General features: G+C 38.2%; 2 protein-coding genes across 3 annotated transcripts in view; one reads left to right on the top strand and one right to left on the bottom strand.

The window, feature by feature from the left end:
- Nucleotides 1-1,992, bottom strand: part of cisd2 (CDGSH iron sulfur domain 2) — a 3,981-nt gene extending 1,989 nt beyond the window's left edge. Inside the window, exon 1 of the mRNA XM_040024181.1 lies at nt 1,783-1,992. Coding sequence (XP_039880115.1) covers nt 1,783-1,885 — 103 coding nt within the window. The 5' untranslated portion in view covers nt 1,886-1,992. The remainder of the gene's footprint in view (nt 1-1,782) is intronic.
- A 1,628-nt stretch (nt 1,993-3,620) lies between these two features.
- On the top strand, nt 3,621-25,026 carry suclg1 (succinate-CoA ligase GDP/ADP-forming subunit alph). 2 transcript variants are annotated; one of them, XM_040024183.1, is made up of 9 exons: nt 3,621-3,755; nt 5,619-5,719; nt 8,881-8,997; nt 9,240-9,452; nt 9,859-9,916; nt 11,185-11,268; nt 13,630-13,781; nt 17,994-18,182; nt 23,999-25,026. In XM_040024183.1, the coding sequence occupies exons 1-9, from the start codon at nt 3,722-3,724 to the stop codon at nt 24,023-24,025; spliced, it is 975 nt and encodes a 324-aa protein (XP_039880117.1). In that variant the 5' UTR covers nt 3,621-3,721; the 3' UTR covers nt 24,026-25,026. The 2 variants fall into 2 exon arrangements, with proteins under 2 accessions (XP_039880117.1, XP_039880116.1); XM_040024182.1 differs by lacking the exon at nt 3,621-3,755 and adding an exon at nt 4,294-4,498.
- The last annotated feature ends 804 nt before the right edge of the window (nt 25,027-25,830 follow it).

A 25,830-nucleotide genomic window follows, 5' to 3' on the forward strand; every position in this document is an offset into this window, starting at 1 on the left:
ACAAAAAACAAACAAATGTTTTTAAAAAGTAATCAATGAATAGGTTTGTTTTAACGAAAAAGAAAAACAAGTAATAAAACAACACGATAAGCAGAGTGCAACAACCTGAGTACCAGTATGGAGTTATAAGCATAATTTTGCATAAATAATGCTTAAGAGAAATCTTAGTGATTTATGCACGCTAAAAATGTGGATCAACTGAATTTTGGAAGCAGGCAGATTCTCGGGTCCACATTTCTTGTATAGCTTGTGTCTGATCTGCATTACTAATGTATTATTACACTCGATCCAACTCGAGTGTCATATCACACCAACAGCTACCAGGGGAAATGCCACACCGAGACCTTAAAAGTGCTCTGGGAAAACCCGCCTTATGCTCCACCATACATGGTGAAGACACAGTCGGGATTAAAGACAGCTGTGTAATTTCACTATTAGCACTGTGTCAGACCCCAGCTTTTGATAATACCTTTATGCGGGTTAAAAGGATTCTGATGCCTAATGGGACATTTCTAATCCTTAATCCTTTTAACAAATTGTACGCAGTTCAAAAGGGATGTCTTTACATGTGGGAGAATGGCTATGCACCGTCATCTAATATGAACTGACCCACTTTGCTGCTTAGGACAAACTGACAGTTAGCAGGGCCTTCATAACTAGGCTTTAACTTAAAACCACTAATATTAAGCCTGTCAGTGAGTATTAACCAACGCCATCTCCCAAAAGAAGAGTGTTGTTTTTGGTTGAAGGCCTTCTCAGATGGGTATTATATTAATGTTTTACTTTCTCCACAAGGTTTAGCTAGTGATGTAAATGCCATTACCAAAGGGTGCATGTGACACTGTGTGCCTTTCATTGTGTTGTGGTCAAGCTATCATGATACTACAAAGAGAATCAACTGCACATGCTTCCTTCAGGCAGACTCAGAAGTATTATAACTACACATGCCTTGCTTTAAACGTCCTCATCCACAAATCCAAAACTTTTCAATGATCTATGCTGGCTCAAAAGATCAAGTTTTGAATTGACTTCACGAAGCCCTGGTTTACTTCTTCCGTTAAACTGCGCAAGACTTGCCAAAGTTCAGCATTTCGGTTCTCAGTTAAACTGCTTCAGCAGATACTAAGTGTGATGTTAAGAGTTCACAGAACAGTCTGAAAGAGTCTGTGGTCCACAGGGTAGTAGGTTAGTATGCAAAACGGGCCCCGAGAGTCTCAGACGCATTTGTATGATTTATTCAAAATAATTTAAAAAAAACTTCTGCAGGAGCGCCACCAGATGATCATATGGTGCAAAATAAAACAAATGTGCTTAAAACTTGCTTTTCACAAAAGTACAGTTTGGCCAGTGCTCGAATGAGCAGGATAATTAAGAAAAATCGTTTTTACACAAGCGATATGCAGGTAATTAGCAATTAGCATCACACCATTCACAGGACTTCACTTACAAAAAGACAATGTTTGTAAAGTTATAACGAATTCGTGGTTATTATCACGAGTGTTTGCACATTCAAACAGACGCAAACAACAAGCACGACCTTAAGGTCATTACTTTGTCTTTGACACACAAACAGACAAGCACAAAAGATTTACGCTTAGCTGTTTCATGACTCAAAGAAGCACTCTGGGACATAATCCCTGTTTTTGTAGGACTGCTCTTCACGACACTACTAAAGCAGCGTTTGAAGAAGCAGCTAGCTGGAGTAAAAAAAACTGTCTCCCACGAGTTTACTACTCATCACCCCAGGACTGTCTGAAGTTCAACACAGCAGCTGCTAATTACCTGTTAACCTCGCAAATCCGCCGATGGTCTCCGGCAGCGGTAGCCTCTTGAGGTAGGCTGGAAGCTGGACTTTTATTATTTTTGCTATCGTCTCTAAAACCATTGTGAATTGCTCGGTTGAGGAGCTTTTGTGTTTGACTTGGATAGTTCCTGAGCTTCGTTTATGTCACGGCGTTCATTACTAAGCGCAGTTTTTTTTTTTTTTTGCCGGTACGTAAGCCCCTTCTGATGAAAAGTAGAAAGAACCGAGAAGAAGCGTAGACGTCTCTGTGAATACACGTAACGATGACACGTGACGGTGGCGTCAGACCAATCAGCGTCCGAGGACCTGGTCGTCTATGATTGGACAACTTGAATTTTGCGTGAGGATGGCTTCTTCTGCAATTTCATGTGCACTTTCTAAAAAAAAAAAGGTGTGTGTGAGTTCGTCAGGGAGTCAGCACAGAAGCACTATAGTCTGAAGTCTATTTTTTAATCTGATACCATCAAAATTATTGCACGCATTTAGTAACTGTCGCGGTCCACCCCTAAGCCTAAGTAGTTCCCCCTTTTTTAAAGTCTTTTTTTCGTGTTTCACACTTGTAGAACTGTAAATTAGCAGCAGTTATAAGAGCACTGTCATTTCACAGTGAATTCAAAATTTAAAGAAACCTGCCTTCATTTTCAGAAACCCACCAATCATGGTAAACTCACGTAGGATAAGCTCCTTTTTCTTAGTAGGAGTTACACGTAAGTCTGCAACAGTACACATTATCTTTGCTTTAGAACGGGATTTCCAAAGAAAGAAAACCTCGGCAGTTTTAATAGCTGAAGATGTCTGTAGATTATTTAACGGCTGTTTAATATATATATATATATATATATATATATATATATATATATATATATATATATATATATATATATATTTATATATTTAAGGTGTTCTGGTTTTGTTGATTACAGCTGTGCATTGTATTCTGGATGTATCGGTAATATTCACTGTTATGTATCATTTTACTATATAAAAGTTTAAATACCTTTGTTTTTACTGTACCTGTGTTAAACAAATAAAATCTCACAAAATGGCAATAATCTGTGTGTGTGTCCTACCTGTGTCCTGCAGTTAAAAATATCCTAAAGCCTCAGATGTATTTATATTGTGCTAGTTCAAACATCAATCGCCTCAATGTGTTTCGAAATATGGACTCCAAAAACGATGGTTTCACCTGAATCATTACTGTTACTGTTAGTAATGATCCACGCCTTTTTTCATACCTTGGCTCATGTGTTTACACACATGATTAATAGTGGGTCAACGACCACCTCCTAAGAGACAATCCCCACTAGAGTTTAAATACCCAGCACTCTCCACCTTTTGGTTTTATAACTGAAGAAGCCTCTTGGATGAGAGGCAAAACTTCTTCAACAAACTTAAACAAGTTCAGTTGCCCTATTTTCAAGCTCCTAAGACTGCCAGGACCTTGGTGAACTAGAACCCTTTCAAATTACTGCTGTTCCAAGGTCAAGAAACAAACATCTTAAACACAATATACAATATTTATTTCTGGCTCAGGGTCCTGTAAGGTGACATACAGCGGCATTATCCACATCAACATGATCTATGCGCCCTCTAGTGCCATTATGGCACTGGTGCTGTCTTTCAAGTACTGTGTCAGAACTTCATTACCCATAGTTCATTGTGGGTTCAAGTATCCTACTTTTCGCCTGTTTTTTTTTAACCCCGGTGTTTGTGTAGCAACTGTCAAGCTCACCGCTTACTAAAAATAAATAATAGTAATTTCTTTGAGTTAATACTGACAATTATAAATTCAGTGCAAATTAACGACTTGTTATAGTGCTTTTCTTTAAAACTCTCGATTCCGCCGGGATATTTGTGGTCAACTAAGATCTGTGTGAGAGGTCCTCAGTCTCCAGTGTCATTGGTGAATGACCGAAGATGTCTCACAGCAGATTGTTTGCTAGGCTGCTTTGTAAGTATTGTAGCAAACAATAGTTTAGTCATACAAATTGTTTGACAGTTTGCTTTCGGTATCACACGTATACTTACCGTCTGTGTGCTCTACATTAGCTTTGCAGGCACGTATAGTTTTGCACCGGCTAGCAAGGCTCCTGTGGGTTGGCTGTCAGGGGGCTTACACGTTAGTTAGCCACGTTAGCCTGGAGACTGTAGAGGAATGCAGGGAAAACTCACTGACAGTTAGCAGGACCTTAGCCTTACGTTAAATAAAATCTAACTTTAAGCACCTACCAGCCTGCTTCCGGACAAGTGTTAATTGTTGATCGTTGATCTTTGACCTTGCATGTCTTGTGAACTACAACGTCTGTGTGTGACAGCAGGTTCATCAGCCCATGTTTTTTTTTTATCGAGCAGTAACTGAAAACAGCTAAATGAACTTTTTGAGGCAGTTTATTTGCATGTTACTTTCTTACAGTTAAAAAAATGTAAAAATAAGTTTGCGTTAGATTTTAGAGGGCGACATAACTTTAATTTAGTATGCCTTTCTTGAGACTTTAGCTAAGATGAACTTTGCTTATCTCACTGATAAATTGTGTCTTGTGGGAGGTTTGAAAGCGGGCCAAAGTTCAGTTAGTCAGACTGCTGGTTAATATTAGCCCAGTCACAAACACGCGTTAGGGCTGAACTGAAAAAGAAAAACAGGAATGATTTTGGGGCATTTGGGCTACAGAACAGTGTGTTCGGCAAAAGAAGCCTGTGAGTTTATTTGTTTTAGCCTGTAGAGATCGCGGTGTCATATTATTTATTTTGGCAGTGTCCTCTTAGTAAACAGGCTGCACCTTTATTTTTGAATAGTAGCTTCACAAAGTGAGTAAGAGGGAAGAAAAGGTCACCACAAGACAAGCTCGAGTCTCACATGACATTGAAGGAACTGCAAGAACTGAAATAATAATTGTTATTAGTCAGACAGATGCAGTTTTAATATAATTAATATTTGTATAGAAAACGCATTTCGAACTGTGTGTACGCACAATGAGAAAATACATTGTTCTTTTTCTTGCAGTTGGATGTGAATTGTAAAATATGAAACACCTAGCTACCCATTTGCTACTTGGAGACTGATGAGCTTTAATTTATATTAATGTCGTCAATGTCACTATCAGTTCTGCTTATATTTGATTCTTTATTGATTTCCATGGTAATTTTCTGCTGTGAGGGGAGTTTAACTACATAGTCTTTTGACATTAATGCAGTAGTATAGTAGTAAAAGTGTCTCATAGCCATGTTGTGAGTAGTGCAGCATATTTCTCATTTTACCTGTTAGGTGAGATTATGTAATACCTACAGTCTTTGTCTTATCAGATGCCTCGCAGCATGCATAAACCTTGATTAAAGTTCTTCAACTGAGTCGTGACCTGCAGCTGCTGGGCACATATTGTTACACCAAACACTAGCTAACTTGTAATGCCTCCGTAGGTTAACTAAAATTATCATAAAACTGAACAGAAGTCTTAAAAATTGAGTGGGGTTTTTTTTTGGTAACATTTTCTGTAAAACATATCTCTTTAAGTCTTAAAAGAAAGTTTTAAATGTTGCTCAGCAACTTTGAAGGATAGTTGGAGGGTAAAAGACTGTTGCCAAAAACAGTGTGGAGCGTAGGGTTCCCCGGAAAGGTAAATATTTGATTAAACACTTTGCTGTCCACTGTGAGAAGAGTGGTTTAGGATCTGTTCAGATTTGAGAGAAACTACAGTTTACTTGTTGCAAAACATGTCTCCTTTGAACAAAACAGGTTTAATGTGTAGTCTTGCCTGTATGTTAAGTTCTCACAAATAACAAAAAAACTCTGTTGTTCCCTTTTCCCCCCGTCCATTAGTGCAGCACAGTGGAGTCAGACACTGCTACACAGGCACAAGAAAGAACCTGTACATCGACAAGAACACGAAGGTCATCTGCCAAGGTTTCACGGGGAAGCAGGTTTGGACTGAAAACTTCTCGTTGTTTTTGCTTCACATCAGTTTAAGTTACTGCAATCTTGTTGTGAAATCTCAGGTTTTCCTTACTGCACACACAATTCCTCATTTTTGTGTGTCAAAGACTTTCTGTATGAGTAAGATTACCAGAAGGACATTTTAAAAGTGCATCTCCATCAGCTGTAAAAATCTCATTCTTTATTTTTGCCTAAATTCAGTTTTGTTTTAATGGCACAAGTTATGTCAGTGTAGTTCAAGTTAATTTTATGTTTACAGCCTAATAAGTCTGTTGTGTCTTAGAGATTTGTCTCAGACCTTTTAGCATTAAAACCTTGGCTAAGATGAAGAAAAGCTCCTGCATTGTCCCAAGGAGAGCAGAATCCTTTATTACTCCTTCACAACCCAAACATAGTCCTTACTCTATTCTCTCAGGGCACATACTCATGTCAAAACAGAGAATCATAATTTCACTAACAATTTAAAAGTTGTTTAAAAGGTTTAAAATGATCAAATACTGTACTGTGCAAAAGCCTTGGTCTGCTGGTCATTTTGTTTTGTTTTGTTGGGAAAACGGAAAGTAAGTGCAGAGCTTTATTAAAACATGTGCTAACATTCAGGGAATAATCAGGAATAGTTCTCCAGGCTTCTCGAAGGTTATTCAAAGCTGTTTTGAATGACCTTCTGATGTTAACTGCTTTTTGTTCTGTTCTTAATAGAGTTAAGGTCCAGACTCTGAGGATTTTCCTGTGTTCATAAGTCCAACACTTATGAACTGTTGGCAAGATTTCCAACACCACTGGCTGAAATGCAGCCCCAAACCATGACACAGCGTGCACCTGCCTTAAACCAAAAATTTCACACGTGGATTCATCACTCCATAGGACTCTTTTACATTTGACTTTCAATCCAATTCTTGTGTACCTGTGGGACATGACTTCCAGCGAGTCTATTTCTGATGAGGCATCAGTGATCAGTTGAGGATCAGCTGAAGGGCTGGTGCATGTCTTTGCTGGATTTCTTACATCCAGACTTTCGGATACTCTTCATATGCTGTAGAGCTTTAAGCTTTAAGCTTTGCCATCACTACAATTTAAAACAGTTTTTTAAAAACCTTTTTTTTTTTCAATGCTATGTAAACACAACGCTGGTTTGTCCCTTGAGCTTTGTTCATAGGTCAGTGTCAAGAACTGGGCTATAAATGAGTGAAAAAACATTCAGTGTCCAAAGAACAGCTTTGAAAGACCTTCAAAAAGCTCAGAGAACTATTGTTCAAGAGCACCTTAAAAATACAAGAAAGCCTGGCTCCTTTGAAGTAAAGTACAAAGAAATAAGGGGTGGCTCAAGGCTTTGTGGCACTGTAATAATTTAAATAGTTAAAGTTAGCAAAATGTAAGTGTTCGGTAAAAAGTCCCTGATGCGAAGTTTGTGTAAATGCTGGAACACTTGATACTGCTGTGATGCTGCTGTTTGCTGTGGATTTTGTGGATTTGTTTCAGCCTTATAAATCAAGCTTGATCCTTTAATTATTCCAGCTTATTCTTAAATAGAAAATAATTTTCATTTTTAATTTGACTTGTCCCCCACCCTCCCCCCCACAACTACCCTTTATCATGGTTTTAACCAAGCTTAACTCTGCTTGGCAGATTGTTGATCCTTTGATTCATTTATTATTTTTTCCGTGCATGAAAAACCTTATGTGATTTGCTTTGAAAAGTGGCAGTGAAGGAGAATTACAATCTTCTTGGCAAGTGTGTTCAACAAGCCAGAAACGTGGACTTCACAGATTTATATTCCCCCCGCCCCGCGTCCTTCCTCACATTTCATTTTTCATCTTCCATTTTCTCTTCAACATAATAAAAGGTTGTTAAATATAGTTCTAGTGAACACTCTGGGTAATTAGAAAAGGATGAGAAATGAAGCAAGTGCTATTGAGTGCACATTGCCGTGTCTTCCTGGCTTGATAAGCAAGCCATTTTTCAAAATTATTGTACCAACATTTGCGATAATAATGACCGGCAAAAACAGCAAAGTTAGCAGGGTGAAGAACTATATTACAAATGGGCGGGAAAATGCTGATTCATAGCTTCTAATTCCTCTTAATAGGCTGGTTATAATTTTTACATTAAGGTCATTTATTTGCACTTGTAGTTACGGTCTGTGCTGCTCCATCTACATTGTTTCAGCCTCTCGAGTGATAATTAACTGACTGCACGCAGATAGGATTCGTTCAGCAGAAAATCAGTTCGGTCTGAATTCATGAGCTCATTTTCTGCGAAGGTGCAACTGAGGTTCAGTTAAATTATTCTTTCACAGATCTACAAAATGCATTGTGATCCCGTAGTGTTACTGCAGCTGTATCCTGTTCATTGAAGTAAGTCTTAAAGCATGTGTACGGCACATATTGTTTGCCAGTTGCTTTCAGCTCTTTATTGAAACTGTAGTTTGATCATGTGAAATATTATAAATGTTCTGTTTACGTGTAGGTGTGGAAGGTAAAAGTGTCTTACTAAAGTTACAGCATTCACAGACTGTTATAAACAGCCCATTTGTGTTTGCAGATCAAGTATTAGTGCATCATAATGTGTATACTCTTGAGATTTAACTATGCTTAACCCGATGCTTGAGCTAGGATGTCTGAGATTATCATATTTTACGTGTTTCTATGGGCAGGGTTGAAGCAAAGTGGTGAATCGCCTTCCTGCGTGTCTAGAATAAAATGCACAAACCTTGGCAGTGCAGCACGACATGTTCTCCGTGGCCCACATGGAAGTGACAGTGTGTGAAATATTTTGTAAACTAACTTTCTTGAGAGATATTTCACACTCGGCGCTGGCGACTATCCAACGCTGCTTTTGATTTGTTTTTCAAATGTTCTGCTAGGAGATTAAACTTAGCTTACATCATTACTCATTTGTCAAGATCATTTAGATTCCTTCTCATTGAATATATTTACCGGTGCCTTCACCCCCTGCTAGAATCCAGCCTAGTTTCTGTATTTATTCTTTTTCTCAGCAGCACCGGTGATTAATCTTGGATGGCATCATATTTCCTACTTCCACTCTGTCTGCAATGATATCTCAATGTTGGTGCCGTAGAAGTGGCTGTACCCATTTCATTACACATGTGTACACAAACTGATTGCGCTCTCTTCCTCTTCACTTGTAGGGGACGTTTCACAGTCAGCAGTCTCTCGACTATGGTTCCCAGTTAGTTGGAGGCGTTTCCCCTGGCAAGGGTGGCAAGACCCACCTTGGCCTGCCAGTTTTTAACTCTGTGAAGGAGGTGTGTGTGTGTGACTCCTTGTCTAATTGTGTTGTAATTGTGCTTATTGCTGTTGTAATTCTTTTTAAAAAACAAGAACTAAAATATGTAGTTTGTATTCTTCCTACTGTGATCCTTTGCAGATGGATTTTTGTAACGTAACATTAGGTGGCACTGTTTCATAACTTGAGAATGTCCCTCTTTTTTTTTTTTTTTCTTTTTTTTTCTGATGCAATGCCAATGCCTTTTATTCTTTGCTTCAGGCAAAGCAGGGCACAGGGGCAGACGCCTCTGTGATTTATGTACCTCCTCCATTCGCGGCAGCAGCCATCATTGAGGCCATTGACGCAGAGATACCTCTGGTGGTGTGCATCACTGAGGGCATCCCCCAGCAGGACATGGTTAAAGTCAAACATAAGCTTCTGCGCCAGAGCGCTACTCGCCTCATAGGCCCAAACTGCCCAGGAGTCATTAATGTAAGTGCATACATAAATACACAGCGGAGGACAAATATACTTATTTCTATTTCTTTTTTTTTTTTTTTTTTTTGTGAGTGGGGGTGGCTGAGAGGGTTGAAAGCCCAAATTCCTTCTCATGGACTCCCTGAGATTTAATGCATTAATAATAACAGTGATTTTTTTTCTTTTTAATATCATGGGAGTTTATCCAGTAGATAAAATGGAGAAAATGACTCTTTTTTAAAAATTGTTATTTATTATATTATTATTACTTATTGTTATAGAAGAAAAAGTTTAAAAACAGGTTTTTAAATTGTAAAAAATTACAATGAAGTAATAATGAACTGCAAATGTGAACTGCAAAAAACAATGTGTTTTGTTTTAGATATACACTGAAATATGTGGGTTTTATTTGTTTTCTCAGCCTGGGGAATGTAAGATTGGCATCATGCCAGGCCACATTCACAAGAAAGGAAGAATCGGTGAGTGGTGATGTGTCTAAGGTCACACAGGCAAAAGCTTTAAACATTAAGCTTAATTGAATATAACTTTAAAATGCCAAAAGTTAATGTATTTAAGAATGTGTGAAATCTAGAGAGCTTACATGGTGTTGTATGCCCTCACTGGCTACTTTAAATAGGCACACCTTGCCAGTATCAGTATCAACTTCAGAACCTTCTTAATTCTTCATGGCACAAATTTAACAAGATGCTGGAAACATTTCTTAGAGATTCGACTGCTGTAACAGAAGTCAAGACTTCTCAGACCAGTCAACCTTTTTTCCCCAGTCTTCTGTGGTCCAGTGCAAATTGTCACCACAGTTTCCTTTTTTCTGTTCATGAGTGGTATCTGCTGCTGCTGTAGCCCTTTTGCTTCAAGGTTTGAAGAGTTGTGTAAGAGATACTCTTCTGCATACCTTGGTTGTAACGAGTGGTAATTTGAGTTACTGTTGCCTTCCTATTAACCTAAGGCAGTCTGGCCATTCTCCTCTGGCATCAACAAGGCATTTTCACCTGGAGACCTGCCTGTCATTGGATATTCTCTCTTTTTTACACCATTCTTTGTAAGCCCTAAAGATGGGAATCCCAGCAGATCAACAGTTTTTTTTGTTTTGTTTTTAAATACTCAGATCAGTACATCAGGCAATTTAAAAACCATGGATCGCTCAGACACTTAAGATCACCTTTCTTTTCTCATTCTAATGACTGAGTTGCTGCCGTGTGATTGGCTCACTAGATATTTGTGCTAACTAGTAGTTGAACAGGGACACTCAATAAAGGGGTCAAAATTCAAAATGAATAACACTCACCTGTTGGATCAGGCTTCTCCAACCACAGTCACATGAAACACACTGCCTTTCTTTCCAGGTTGAACTTTTTTCCCTTTTTTTTCCCCTTTTTTTTAATTTTTTTAAACACAGCACTATTTAGATCTTACATCGAGCTCCTGCTGTTGACAGCTTGACATGCAGCATGTGCTGCCGGCTAGTGAACCTTTACAGGAAGTCTGTTATATATGTAGTAAATCGCCTGCCATTTATTATTATTATTTTTATTTATATTTTTTTTTACCGCAGCATAGAGGGAGCAGCTGTTATGATGGTGATCCGTTTTGTATTTTATGTCTTGGTGAAAAGATGCTGACAAAAAAATGGCAGCTGCATTTTATTTTATTTTATCACCTTTGACCAATATTTCTTTTAATGATGTTTAACTGTAAGCAAAGAAACCTAAGAAGTTCTTTCTTTCAGGCATTGTTTCTAGATCGGGTACCCTGACATATGAAGCTGTGCATCAAACTACGCAAGTAGGCCTGGGCCAGTCACTCTGTGTTGGTAAGCTACCAATGACTTTTGGCATATTAAGTTTAAACTGAACACGCAGTGCTGCTGAATGTATTTTTATATCTGTGCAACATAAAACAAGCTTTTAACTGCTCGAAGTAGATGCCAGGGAGATTTTGTAGGCATGAACAGAGAGAATTTTATATTAGTATGTGCTGCATTTGGTTTGAAGACATGCTGGTCACTTATTACCAAGCACTCAACATCACATCCTTATATTTAATTTAAACCTCACTGTGAATGTTGGCAGGACCTTAGACGTGATAAGATATTAGACTTTCATCTTTAATAATTACTCCAGAGATTAAATAAAAAAAAAAAAAAAAAAAGAATATTTTACAGGACTTGGTAGAAATAGGAAGGTGATCTTCCAAGTTCACCTTGCTCTAAAACTCATCAGATGCTAATACATTTCAGCAAATAGCTCAGACGTTTTCTAATAAAAAGGCACTTTTCTGATCAGTGCTCAGAATATTCCTCTCAGATCTGAGCATTAAAGGTGCTGCTATCTTTGAAGAGCCCTATTGAGATTGGACAGATCCATTGAGTGGCTCAGATGGATGTAGAAACTTACTTTCAAAAGTCTTTGTCCTGAAAATCTTAAGGATAGTGTTTTTCATCTCACTCGCTCATCTATAGCCGTACATAAAATGTGATTGTGTACCATATATCTTAAATATATCCTTTTTTCCTCTTAAATTCATGGTTCTTTTGTTTTTTAGGTACATCACAAAAAAGACAATACTAGCTTTTACACATTCTGTAAAATAATGACACATTTATTACAAATGTAGCTGGTAAATAAAAGCAGATAAAGGATTGCAGGTAATATCATATTTTCTGCATATCTCACATGTTTATAGATGTGGGACTTTCCATTAACCCACCCATCTGTTTATTACCCTACTTTCTCTGCAGTTTCTCATAGCCTTGTTTTAATAATTCATTGATTTACAGCATGGATTAACAACACATGCTGCTTGATAGCACAACCTGTGACATTTTCCCAAACTCTGTTTCCCGCTGTTTAAAAACCCAGTGTATTCATTCGTCAATTTTGTATCGCTCCCTATTGTTATTCACAGTATGAGCATCAGCATGTTTGCTTTCTAGGAGGCAGCTCAGAATATCTGTTTAGATTTTATTAGAACATCTTGACATTCAGTAACGACACAATCACATCCAGCTCTGTTACATCTTGGCAAAACATCAAAAGATTAACTGTTTTACAAAAACAAATTCTTTTGGCCAACTTGTGTGCCACCAGAAAATCCATATCAAAGAGCTACTTGGACTCTGGAATTAAATGAAAAACAACTTGGCTTCATCATTATTTAGACATTTTAATTATGAAGTGTCCTCTAGCCAGACTTCATAAAGCTAGTGCCGCAACAGTATTAAATATTGTAGAGTTCATTAAACGGAGTTTATTGGTGGGTCTGCTCGTGACTTCTGAAGTTTGAGTATGACCTAGGGGCTACAGCAAATTACAGTTAATGCAATATTTAATATCACTGTCATCTTTGTTGCTGTTAATGTGGGTGCGCTTTGATTAGTATGCATGTAATTTTTTTTTTTTCTTGGTGTTGCCAGGTTTTCTAATGGTGTGAATATAAATTAAGAAGACATTGAGTCTGTGGAGATTTGCCCATGCTTTTGTAGATCCTGATGGAAAGTATTGTTAAAAATGATTATTGCACCCTTGTGGTTTTCAAAAGCTTTGTAATTTTTGTTTCCTGGATATGAAACAAAAGACATTAAAGTACCATGCAGAGATGTAGATGATTTGGGACAATTGAGGTAAAACTGAAAAATGATTGAGAATGTTTGGTTTTTTTGACTCTGTCCAGTTGAACTTTTTTTTTTCTCCCCTAACAAAATGTCTCAGAAATGACTCTGCAGTTATTTTTGATTTTATAGAGCTTTACAGCGTTTCCAGCTCATTGCTTTAGCTCTCTGTCACTGGTCAGCACTGGCATTGCAAGTAGTAGGACATTTAAAGGATGTGTGTCCAATGTTTATTTGTTGTGCAGAGTCAATTTTGCCCTGCTGAAATGCTAAACTAGAGCTTAAAAGTCACTTGATATACAGTATATTGTACATCATTTGCTAATCAAGGCACTGTTCAATGAAAATGAGACCAGATTTACAGGGAAATTAAATCAGTTAATATTAATTGTTGTGTGAAACAGTCAGGGCAAAGCATCCCCAGATTATCTTGGTAGTGGTTATCGGATGTTGTTGACGTGAAGCTGGCTTCCAGCGGCTGCTTATTTGATGAAGCCTGAACAGCCATGTGATCCTCCTTCACAGGCATTATCATTATCAAGTGTTTGCTTTGTCTCCTGCAAGGTATTGGCGGGGATCCATTTAATGGCACAAACTTCATAGACTGTCTGGAGGTGTTCCTGCAGGATCCCAAGACGGAGGGCATTATTCTTATTGGAGAAATTGGAGGAAATGCAGAGGAGAATGCAGCAGAGTACCTGAAACAGCACAACTCTGTAAGGAAATGACACACTGGACACCCATAATCTCACTTCACTCTCCTGCTAATATCCCCTCACACAGCGCTTCACCTTAACACATATATCTGTTCTTATAAAAAATGTATCCTTTTCTGAATTAGCTCTCAGTTATGCCCTTTCAAAATATGTCAGCTCAAGTGAAGACTGGAAGCCATCATATGAGCTATGAGCGTGATCGTATCTTCAGGCTGGCTTTCTTACTTCTCTGTGTCAGTGTGATTTGTGTGATCAAGATAAGCTGACAGATGGGATGAAGGTATGATTCACAGGACATGTTCTGAAATCAGCAGTGCTGATGAACAGTGAACCTTTTGTGATGCCCACATATGATAAAGAGTGGGGTGAGGATTGACTTGTGTATCCCAGTGGCTGTGAACTTGTATATATTTAAAAAAAAAATCATTTTTTTTCGGGGTCTGAATACTTTTAGCCTGTTAATTTTTCCGTGTGCATGTGTTTGCTTCTGTGTCCGCGTGCGCGCTTATGGTGCTCTCGAGCTGAGAAATGAATTTGATTTGCCCTCAGCTTCTCTAATGCATGCAAATCTCCTCCTGGCGTCTCAGGAGAATAACTTCTCACACTCTACAAATAAAGTACAAACACCCGCCACCCAATCACCCAGAGTGTTGACAGGAAGGGACAGTTCAAATGAAACACATGCAAGAAAAAGCCCAGCAGAGCGTGGGAGTAAGCTGCAGATCTCATGTTGAAAGTTAATTGTGTAGAACATCGTACATAAAATGGCATTCTTTAACTGTAATAGTTGAAAAAGGGTAGAGGGATATCTGAAGACATTGTTTTTACTTTAACTCAACTTTTCTAGATTTGGATACATTCAAATGCAAGTCACTGATGCACTGCCAGCGGTGTGCTCCCATAAGTGAAAATGGCAGTGTCTGGAATAAGCAGTAGGCTACCTTAAAATAAAATGTTAATACACGTAAGTATGTTTTGCTTCTGTCAGTATCTTCTTGGTTTTAATCGCAGGGTGGAAAACTCCAAAACCTGGTCCAATAAACAGTTTGATCTGAAACTTGGATTTATCTAAAATGAGGTTTAAGGTGAGTGGAGGGAAAAAGAACATATCAAATATTATTGTTTAGTGTCAAGCACATTATAAAACAGGCAATGTGCGTCATCAGGGTAGCGTAGGTGTGATTTGATTAAATTTGATTGACAGCAGTGATATAAGCGATCAACCCACCTTATGTCTTGTTCCAAACTAAATCCCACATTTAAGCATTAATCTTACACATCTCTCTAATGGTCATTGTTTGATATTCTGGTATTTGGTTTGATCTCCTCTGATAGATTTGTGATTTTTCAAAAAGGCTCTTATTTTTATTAATCTTATTTTGGATTTGAACACAGAGCTGTCATAGTCTTTGGATTTCCATCTTTTAGTATCAACGGTGCCTTGCCATCACCTTCTACCAGCAGCTGTAGATATGCTCACTACCAGACCAACATGTCGTCACATAAACTATCAACTTCTGTGTAATTCAACAAACGCTCAAAAATTAAAACGATATGGCCGTCCCTAGAGCGCAGCACATGTAGCAGAGTTCATAAATCATGGAGGTCATTCTTGTTTCTGTTTGTTTTTTAGTGTTTCCTTTTTTTTTTTTTTTTTTTTTTTTACAGTATAAATCGATCAGGTTTTTTATTTATTTTTTTATTTTATTTTATTTGCTAAAGTTTCGACGCACCAGCACCAGCACCACCACAAATCTACTATTCTCTGGTCTTTTCGCGTGGTTACATCATCCACTCTATTTTTATATAACCAGACCTCCGAACTGATTCGACATCTTTCAAAAACAGGTTCATACTCCATAATAACTGGGTTTTATTGAAGGGATGCGTTTTATTTTTAGCAAATTATTATTTTTCCCAGCTGAGCCTTGGCTGAACCTGGCACAACACAGCCATTACAGGAAAGATTAAAATATCTCATGTGAAATAAACAAAACAGTTTTGTGCTGAGCTTTTTCAGGTGAGTATGTTTTCACAGAGGGCCACATTACTCATTTCAAGACGTTAAACCCGAAACTGTTTCTTAAATGCCCCGTTTCGCATTAGCTTGACAAATTGTGCCACATTGGACACGTTGTGTATTCAGTGCCCATTGAAATTAAAGGTTGAGTGTCATGATCGATTTATGTTATGCAACATTTAATAAATTGATCTCCTGACGTGCGAACGACATTTTAGACCAAAAGGGGAGAAAGTATTGATTTCAGTATCCGTCAGTGTTACAGCTGAGTTACTGCACACTATTTTGTCTACCACTGCTTTAATTCAGTGAAATGCAAGAAAACAAACTCATACTTCCCACTAGGTTCTGCTGTCAGATTTTATGATGTAGGGCATATGTCAGCATTAAGCCTTCATTGGTGTTGATGCCCTCTATTGCCAAGTAAAAAGTGGTTTTATAACATCACCTGTATCAGCGGTTTATCAATACAAGAGTCTCACAGGCTTTCTAACAGAAAAAGGCTTCTCACGCCATATTAAAATTGGGTCACGCATGTCAAATACGTCATAGTATTTGGCACCTCGACTACTGTGGTGGGTATGTATAAATAAAATGTCCTCACCCCATCTCCACTGACCTTTTAAATAAGCATTTTATTCTGTGAAAAAAAACCCTGAAAATGAAGGAAGGCTAGTTTGGATGAAGTCTGAAGTTGAAGCGCTGGCACATGTTATTTACACCCCACCCTCATCATGTTGGTGAGGCCACCTGCGTGTCCCAGTTTTACTTTTAAGCTTATGAAAACAATTCCTCAATTTAGAGCAGGGTATTTTGTGTTTATAGAACAAAGGCGTTTTCCAGTCATGTTGGCACAGAGGAGGTGTTAGAACGTTATATTATGCGATTGGTCTCATAATTAAGGTAATAAATCTGTACAGCTAACAGTGGAAGACAAAAGACGGGTAAAGGGATATTGTAATATGACACCCTTCCCTGTATGAGTTGTTACTTGGAGCCCGGGGAAGCAGGGATTAATGGAGTAATTAAACCTCTTGCGTTTGAGGTAGATTTAAAAGACTTGATCCACACGGGGTTGGTTTGTTTATTTAGAACGTGATTTGACTCCTGAATACTGAGTGGGCTGTTTGTGCTAATTTGTTTTTATGCATACATTTTCGATGCATAGAACAGATGCTTCCAACATATTTAGAGCACTTTAAAATGATGTTCCCTCCCTATTTTCATTTCCCTGTTAACTATTCAAGTGTTAATGCCTCATTAGTGGTGCATTTCTGAGCCAAGGTCCTCAGCATTTCCCCGGCTGGTATATGTCCTGTGAGTCTTAATTATCAGAAGTCATCTCTAGTATATATTAGTAGCTGCCATTTTGTTCCTGCCAGTGTCAGGTTTGAATCTGAAGCTGAAATGGCAGTTTGAAGTGGGTGTCTTTGAAGGACCTCACTATATTGCTGTAAAGGCTGTAAAGCATGCCACATTCACCCTCTGAAAGCAGCTCACCGGATGAGCCACAGCCTCTGTTGAAAGCACAGGACTAAGGCTGCGTGCGTGCACTTGTGTTTGTTTGTGCGCTAGTTTAAATTTGTGCATGCGCACACGCACCAAGCCGTCCTCTGCAATTATGTTGTTATTCCTAAGTATGAAATATTAGCTGCTGTTCATGTGCACGCACACAGACACACACACACACACAGTCCCCCTTGCTAGTTGTGTTATTGGTGAAGATGAAATATTAGCTCTCTTCACCTTGGAAATGATCTTAACTGTTGAATGTATCATCCATCAGTGAGAAAGCAGTATAGATGGGTGCTGAGCTAATCAGTGCCTACATGACTAATTACCATTTTAGAAATGAGATGATATGAAACGGCGGGAGCCTGAACCCCTATCTGGTCATACACCAACCCATGCAATTAAATGGCTTGATTGACCCTTTGTTTTAATATTGCAGACTGAGACAGAGATGGCGGGTTAGACAAGCCTGTTATCATGGGATTCTCTAATAGGAGGACAAGGGGTGTTTCATTTCTAATGAATGAATAAAATGCAGGTGCAGAAAGAGGATTCAACTTTTCTCTTCTTGTGCTTTCTGACGCTATTTGCATCTGACACTTTCTCTTGAGCAGTTTCCCCTTTTCTGTGCATCTTCACCCCATTTTTATGTTCCGATTTTCCTTTTCCTCCTTTTCCAGGGTGATAATTCAAAGCCTGTGGTATCCTTCATCGCTGGTCTAACTGCTCCTCCTGGCCGTAGAATGGGCCATGCTGGTGCCATCATCGCTGGCGGAAAGGGTGGAGCCAAAGAGAAGATTGCAGCCCTCCAGTCAGCTGGAGTTGTAGTCAGCATGTCCCCTGCTCAGTTGGGCAGCACTATGTTCAAGGTGAGTCACTTGGACCAGTAAATATTCAAAGGCTCAAAGATTAGTAATCATGAACAGTGATGGAAAGTACGGCTCCAATGTGTCAGTGATTGATAACTGTCAGAAATGACTGCAGGCGACTTTAGATCAGTTGAGAACAGCAAGCTTTTTAACTAGCAGTGCCATAAATAACAAATGCCCAGGTGGGTGTATTTGCATGGTTTTGTCATGGTGAAATTAAGCTTGATCCTTGTTTTGTGTTTGCAAACTAGTTGGTTAATGAGAGTCTGTTTTAGAGAAAAAGCCATAGTTATTCTTTCTTTCTTTCTTTCTTTTTTAGAAAAAAATTATCTGTCCGCATCTATTATCATTATCAGTATTATTCAGATTAAAAACTTTAAATGAAATGTATGATGAGTTCATAAATTATGATTCAGTGCTATATATTAAACTGCTAAACCATTGATCAACAAGTTCTGCTTCATCCACCTACAGCAGTAAAATGCTCAGGGAGTCCAGTGACGTACATTAACTTTTTCAAAAGGTTTATTTTGTGTAAGAAGCACTTTTCCTTTTTGCAAAAATGCAATTTGCTGATTTACACTAATATGCAAGGTGTTTGTATTTAAGTTCTATAATATGGTTATACTATAAAATAAGACCTATTACTTACTAATGCCCCCCCCCCCCAAAAAAACAACCCAAAAAACACCTATCTGTTTTTTTTTTTTTTTTTTTTTTTTTTTTTTTTTTTTTAACCTAAATTCAGTAAGATTCTTATAAGAAAAAAAAAACTAGGGCTGCCAACGTTAACGTGTTAACGCCGTCATCGGGATTAAAATTTTTGGAGTGCATCTGGACCGCAGAACGGACAAACTTTGAATAAACTGCCCAAAATGCGTTGGCAGAGACATTCAGAGTCATTCTACGCTCCAGATGGGTTGATTGCGTTAAAAATTTTAATCGCGTTAATTGTGATGATGGCGTTAACCCGTTAGTGTCTATAGTAAGGGATATAATTTTGATCCCTCCTGAATTTTTAAGTTTGGTCACATAAAGAAATTATTATTGTGATAGCTTTGTTTTAATGGAGACAGAAAATCACTGCAAAATTATTTTTAATTAATTTGCTTGTCATTGATTGAAATAAGTATTTGATGTGACTTAGTAGTTGGTGGAGAAACCCTTGTTGGAAAGCACAGTGGTAAGATGCTTTCTAAGTTGATCACCAGGTTTGCAAGATTACAGGAGGGATTTTGGTTCACTCCTCTTTACTGAAACTCTCTAAATGATACTTGGCAGCTTGAATCTTCACAGTATTTCAATAGGACTGAGGTCTGGAGACTGGATAGGTTCCTCCATGACTTTAATGTGCTTCTTTAGGCACTCCTTTGTTGGCGTCTTTGTTGTATATGATTTGGGACATTGTCATACTGGAAAACCCACGACTAGGTATGTGTGTAATTAGTCGACTAGCTGACGTTTAATCTAATTGGTAAAATTGAATTGATGGCTTATGTCGGTAAACTGTCTTAAATGTTATGCAACAGTCTGTCACCAAATGGCGCATTGTTGATGAGAAAGCCATCAATCTGTTAATCTAGCTTTCTCCGAAAGGTGGATGGTCTCTCCCTGAGCGATAGGGCGAAGAGTTCAGTGCTTTGCGAGGGGTTCAGAGTAGAACTGCTACTCCTCCACATCGAAGGGAGACGGCTGCTTCTTGGGTAAGGTTTTCTGGTCTGGGATATCCTACCGCGAGGAGGCCCTGGCTTAAACCAGTAGTCTTCTGCAGTCTTTTGAGAGCTCTTTGGTCTCACCTGTGGTGGTGGAAAGGTTGGAATAGAAGGAAGAGATTCTGTGAACAAGTGTGATTTCTAAACATACTGAATTGTGATCAGGGGTATCTGTAATTCATTGGCATGTGTGCCCATGAGGCACACAGACTGCAATCCGTTGGTTTGGGAATTCTGGCTGGGTTTTAAATACATTACCTACATACATGCATACATACATACAAGACTCATACAAATCTATTTGAATTTCATTGAGTGAAAAATGCATTTTTTTAATTTTTTTTTTTAGTTGTTCTCTCTCCATTAAAACAAAACTGCCACAAAAATTAGAGACTGTTAATGTCATGGGCGAAGTTACAAATTCAGCAGGTGATCCAATAAATAATTAATCCCCCCCCCATGTGTCTGTGTGTGGATCAGAGCTGATTGATAGTTAAATTTAACAGTATCGCATGATATGAAAATACTTATTGCTGGAATATTTAGTCATTGGTGGGAACGGTATTAAAAATGCTTCGCTTTAAACAGAAGCAAGCAGAATTCTTATTAATTTAACTATAGTCCCAAACAATTTATGTCACACTTATGTTTTTTCAGATACATGCTATTTAAAAATTAGGACAAGAAATGCATAGAAAGCAAAAACTTATGATATCTACCCCATGCATAAATATGTGGTTCATTGTTTAATGTAGAACTAATAAAATATACTTGTTTGCATAAACTTTAAAAATAAAATAAATGCAATGTATCAACTGATGAATAAACATATTTTAAGCATAATTACATGTAAGTGAGATTGTGATAATTCTTCTCTTTAGTTTGCAGACCAAAATATCTTGTGATCCTGGTCACTTGTATCTCTTATGACAGTTAATGTACTCATGTAAGGAGGTTTATTTAGTTATTTATCTCTTCTGAGTAGCAAAGGTTGAGATTGAACTTTTAATATGCTATAAAGAAAGGCAGAAGAGAAGGGCAGAAATTAATAAATGTGTGTTTACTGTGGCAGAGTTGCTGGCATTGCCTCTTTATTTCAGTTTATCTCTAGGGAAGAACTGTTAACAAGATGTATAAAAAGTGAAAGCATGTATTACACCCATTCATCATCTTATACTTTCATTACCACTGCTGGCACAACTGCACGCAGATATAGATTTACATGACTTTCTTTCCCAAAGTTTAATTCATAATCATTGTGTGTAATGATGAAAAACGTGCTGCGTGGTTGCTCATATTGCTGCACGTTGTGTTCATACATCTCTGTTAATCTCATTGACCGCCTTAATCGGAGTAATAACATGTAAGAGAAGAAAGTAGAAATAATGCTATCTCCGCAGGCAGGAACAACAACCGGGGAATTACTGTGTCAGCTGACCTGCATGAACCTGAACATCAGGAGTCCAAACATGCATCTGCAGAAATCTATACATGCGTCATCAAATGCAATCAGATATTATAACAGTATTTTGTGAGCTCGAGAAAACTTTGACATTTCAGAAGGGCCAAGGTTTCAGTAAAATCTCTAATTCCAGGTATTAATAATAGTTTAACCTCTTAAACATCTTAATGGAACATGACTGCTTTTTGTTCCCACACCAATCCTTGCACCATGTTCATCATAAGAATAATCAAGTACAGACTGAGAGCTCACTTGTAAGTAGGACACAGTATACTAATAGTGCCTCCTTCTGTCATTCTGTGTGTAGCCATTTGAAAATTTAGTAAAAGTAAAAAAATAATATTAATAATAAAATGCGGCAGAATGAGGAATATTTATTCCTCGGGTGTAACTTTGGTCCTTTGTTGTCTAATGCATGTTAGACAGGAAAATGAAACTGAACAAGGTGTACATCTTCAGCATCAAGCTGCACTAACGCACTGAATCAGCGGCTTTTTTTCTATCAGACGGGGGGTAACAGGATGAAGATTAGACAACAACCAGCTCATGGCTCATTTTTAACTAGATATAAAGTCATAGCCTTAAAAGATTTAAAGCCTGAAGTTTTTGTTTTTTTCCTGATATTTTATTGTGGAATATTTTATTCATCTTTACAATTTGTTTGCTGCATCTTCTTTCCCACAGATCTCAGGATTGTGATCATCCTTTTAGTGTTTGTGCCATTTTTATTGTTTCAGCAGTGCTAGGACACCCTTTTTGTTTCTTATTGAAGTTAACTAAAAACATTTTCTTTGCATGTACTGTATGTTTTTGTTACAGTACAACTTCTAAACTGTTGAATCTCCAAATAACATTAAACGCACAATAAGGGGGGAAAAGAAAATCTTATATGCACCCCACTACAAAAAAAATCTTCAACAGAGCTGCATGGATGTGATTTTTATCATGCAGTATTAGTTATATAAGCAAACAACCTTACAAATGTCATCAGATTCCTTTGTTGCTGAACTATGTGTGTGACATCCATTTCAAAACAATCTCTGCCCACTGCAGACCAGCAAGAAATGCAAAAAATACAATAAGCTCCTGTAGGTTTCCACGTCCCACACAAAGCCAAAAATTAGTAGTAACACACTCGCAATGATAAACAAAGGCAAAATTTAGTTGCGCTGGGTGCAAGGAGAAGAAATCAGTAAACCTATATTTATCTGAGAACAACTTAATTTATATGCAAAGGAAGAATAATTATGACCTTTTACTTGTTTACAAAATCACAGTATTATCCTATCCCGCTGATAAAGCTGCAAAGGTTTATGGAGACACAAAAATATCGAATCTGGATTTTGTTTTTGTAATATATTTAAAAGTTAAAGCAGGCGTGCTGACCATATTTACAATGCCTGCTTTCTTCATGTATCCGCGCCCAAGTGTGTCACAGCTGTCATTGCTCGCTTGTAAAGGTTTTGCTTTTCTTTCACATTACATGTTCGTCTGCTCTCCCCAGTTTCAATCCAGGCGTGTTCTCACCTGTCGCTTTTGAGTGGCAACCTCTACTTTGCTCATTTTTACTCCCCCTCTTGCTCTTGACTTGTCAACCATTAGACACTGTCTCACAAAGAAGGCTTCTTTTTTTCTTCCTTTTTTTTTTTTCTCCTCCCCCTCCCTCACAGACGGCTCTGCTTTCTTACCTTAGTGCTATGATTCCTACCTTTGAGTTAGTGTCTGTTGACACGGACCAACAAAGCATCTGTCTGCCTGTCACAAACACCCCCTCTTGTCTTTCTTGTCACTCTTTCCAACCCATTACCCTTTTTTTTTGTGTCCTCTAATTTTTTTTCCTTTTTTTTTTTTTTTTTTTTTAGCCAAAAGCCTAACCTCCTCCCCTCTTCTAATTGTACCTCATCTGTAAAGCACAAACTTGGTGAACAAGATCATGGCTCCCCAGTTCCCTCCTCCCACTCCATCTAATTGTTGCTTTAAAGAAGGCGCTTGCGTTGGCTACCGAGCATTTTACATTATTCAAACACAAGCCTGTTTCCTCCTGAAGGTGGCAGTAGACCTTCAGGTATCCAGACGCCACAGAGGAATAGGCTGACATGTGCATGACTACTTGTGTGTTCTGTAGACCTGATAAATGACTTTTGCATTAAGTTACTTTCCTCCTGTGGAATGGAAAATTCTCTGGGAACGGCGTATTCTATCATCCTATGATTTGTGTGATATTTCCCAAATTGAATATGTAAATAGCAACATCCTTTTTAATGGCTAACATAATGCTTTCTCATTTATAGTCACATGGTTGGACCGTGCTGATAAACAGAACAACCATAACCACGCATAAATCAGATTTTTGCAGATGGGTAGTCCCTATCAATCAGAGGAAGTGTGCTGTTTTAATGCTGGCAACTGGAACTTAGTGAGATGTGCGTGCTACATGATTTGCACTCTCCAGGAAAAAAAAAACAAAAAAAACAGGCACTCCACAGCTCTAGCCGCCTCTGTTTTCCCCCTTCAACAGCAGATCTGATACATGGGATCAAAACAGAGCTGAGTGAATTCTGCATGAATAAATCATTCACGTCTGTCTCACTTCATGTCACGTTGTTTCTTTTCTTCTTCCTCTGTGTTGTCCATCTCTGCAGGAGTTTGAGAAGAGGAAGATGTTGTAAATTGCGCAAGAAGGCAGCTGACCTCTTACCCCCTGCCTCGAAATTGAGATGAGCAGCCTGAGTCTGGAGGTGGATATGCCCCTACAGTGTCTGTAAACCCCGATTATTTCAACTACGATACGCACACGAAGTGTTTATATTGTAATTTCTGCCATGAACTCATACCTTGCACATAAATGGAAAGAATAAAACAGTGTTTTACTGGTATCCTAAAGAAACCATTGTACACTATGTAAAAGCTTTATGGATGTTTTCCTTCTCCACACAATGTCGGCAGCTTACGGATCGACGCCACAGTGATCTGTTTCGTTCTGTTCTGCTGTTCCTGCTCTATGATGGATTTCATCGCTAATTTCACTGGTTGCCCACCCGAATAACAAACATTTCTCATATCATTTTGTCAGCTGTGTCGCCTGTACTTTCACGTGGCATATGTAAGAAACAGATGTGGTCTCCTTGTAGAACGGCATTGCTGTCCCTAGATTTTTAGGCATCATTAAAGTAACTCGAGAAGTACAAATCATCACTTAAATGGGGATGCAGAAGGTGCAGGCAATGTGGTATAGATACAGAAACAACTGCCAGGTGAGCATTTATGACAAAAGTGCTTCTCTATAAATTGCAATGTTAATAAATCCCACTTCTGAAAACGCCTCATCTGACTGCCATTGTAAAGTCACTGCATCTGGTTTCAGTTTTGACTCATTCTTAAGGAGAAACGATGATTAGGCCAATTGATTATTTCGTTCAGAGATTAGAAGTCAAATTTACCACATTCAGTCATAAAGTCGAACACTAGTATTGACTAGTATCAGCTTGTCAGTGCCAATCTTTGAGGGAGAGCGGGAATTTCTGAGATTACAAAATAAGACTAAGCTTTTGTTTCACCCTCCATTTTTACTCAACCTCTCTTTGTTGGAGCGTGAACTGCTCTGAGGTTTGTCGAGAGTCAGTACCACAAATATGTCCCTTGAATAAATTGTGAGCAAAGTGTCCTTTAAGTTCTTTGAAGCGTCATTTATCCTCAAGTCACTATTGAATGAAAGGACGTGAAGAGAGTGGAAGTCGTAATGTCACGTCTATCCAGGGATGGTCTCCACGAGTATCTGCAACTCAATGCAGTATCTAATGTAGCATTTCCTTTGTCAGTATTGAAAAATGAAGCCTGTCCTTGCGCTTGACTTTAAGACAACACAACACCCATAATCGTTAATCTAAAACCTTCAACAGATTTCTCTTCTCTCCATTTGTTCATGGGCACGACTCTTGCGTCGTGACATTTATCCACTGAACATCCAGAGGTTATGAGGAAAATTGTTGAGTGGAGGCATCTAAGCTGAAAAATATTAAATAAGTAAATAAAATGAACACTTAGCCAAGTGCACTGCGTGACATACTAATGAGGAACTTCAGTTCAGTGGTTGGATTTTTACTTATTAGCATAACAAATTTCATTTGGGTTGTGTAATAGGTTTTCTTACCTCTGGAACAAAACGTAAAACTTTCATAATGCATGATTATTTTTGAGGCTGCCGTTTTTCCCAAGCTTTCTACAACAGTCGTGTGTGGTTTTTGAGTTTTATCAAGCCAAGGTAAAGTGAAGCTTTGCTCTGAATGCTAGTATTTTCTAAGACTGTATATTTGAGCAACATACAGCTTGTGTGAGCATTCACAGAAAACTTTCAGGTTTTTCTCTGATCAACACAAAGTCAACTTCCACAAAAAGTTGCAGGTTAAACCGACACCTCATTACTGAACACAAGGTGAGCGTGGAGCGGGTGAGAGAAAATGAAAGGGGAAGATAA

This window comes from Simochromis diagramma, unplaced genomic scaffold (assembly GCF_900408965.1).
Source record: "Simochromis diagramma unplaced genomic scaffold, fSimDia1.1 OVJJ01000302.1, whole genome shotgun sequence".
NCBI lineage: Eukaryota > Metazoa > Chordata > Actinopteri > Cichliformes > Cichlidae > Simochromis > Simochromis diagramma.

Bases quoted from the DNA above. Each gene is read 5' to 3' on its own strand.
- suclg1 (XM_040024182.1), top strand. From the start codon at position 4,447: ATGATTTTGGGGCATTTGGGCTACAGAACAGTGTGTTCGGCAAAAGAA. The intron at 8,998-9,239 runs GTGTGTGTGTGT...TCTTTGCTTCAG, and splicing joins TTTTTAACTCTGTGAAGGAG to GCAAAGCAGGGCACAGGGGC. The intron at 11,269-13,629 runs GTAAGCTACCAA...GTCTCCTGCAAG, and splicing joins GGGCCAGTCACTCTGTGTTG to GTATTGGCGGGGATCCATTT.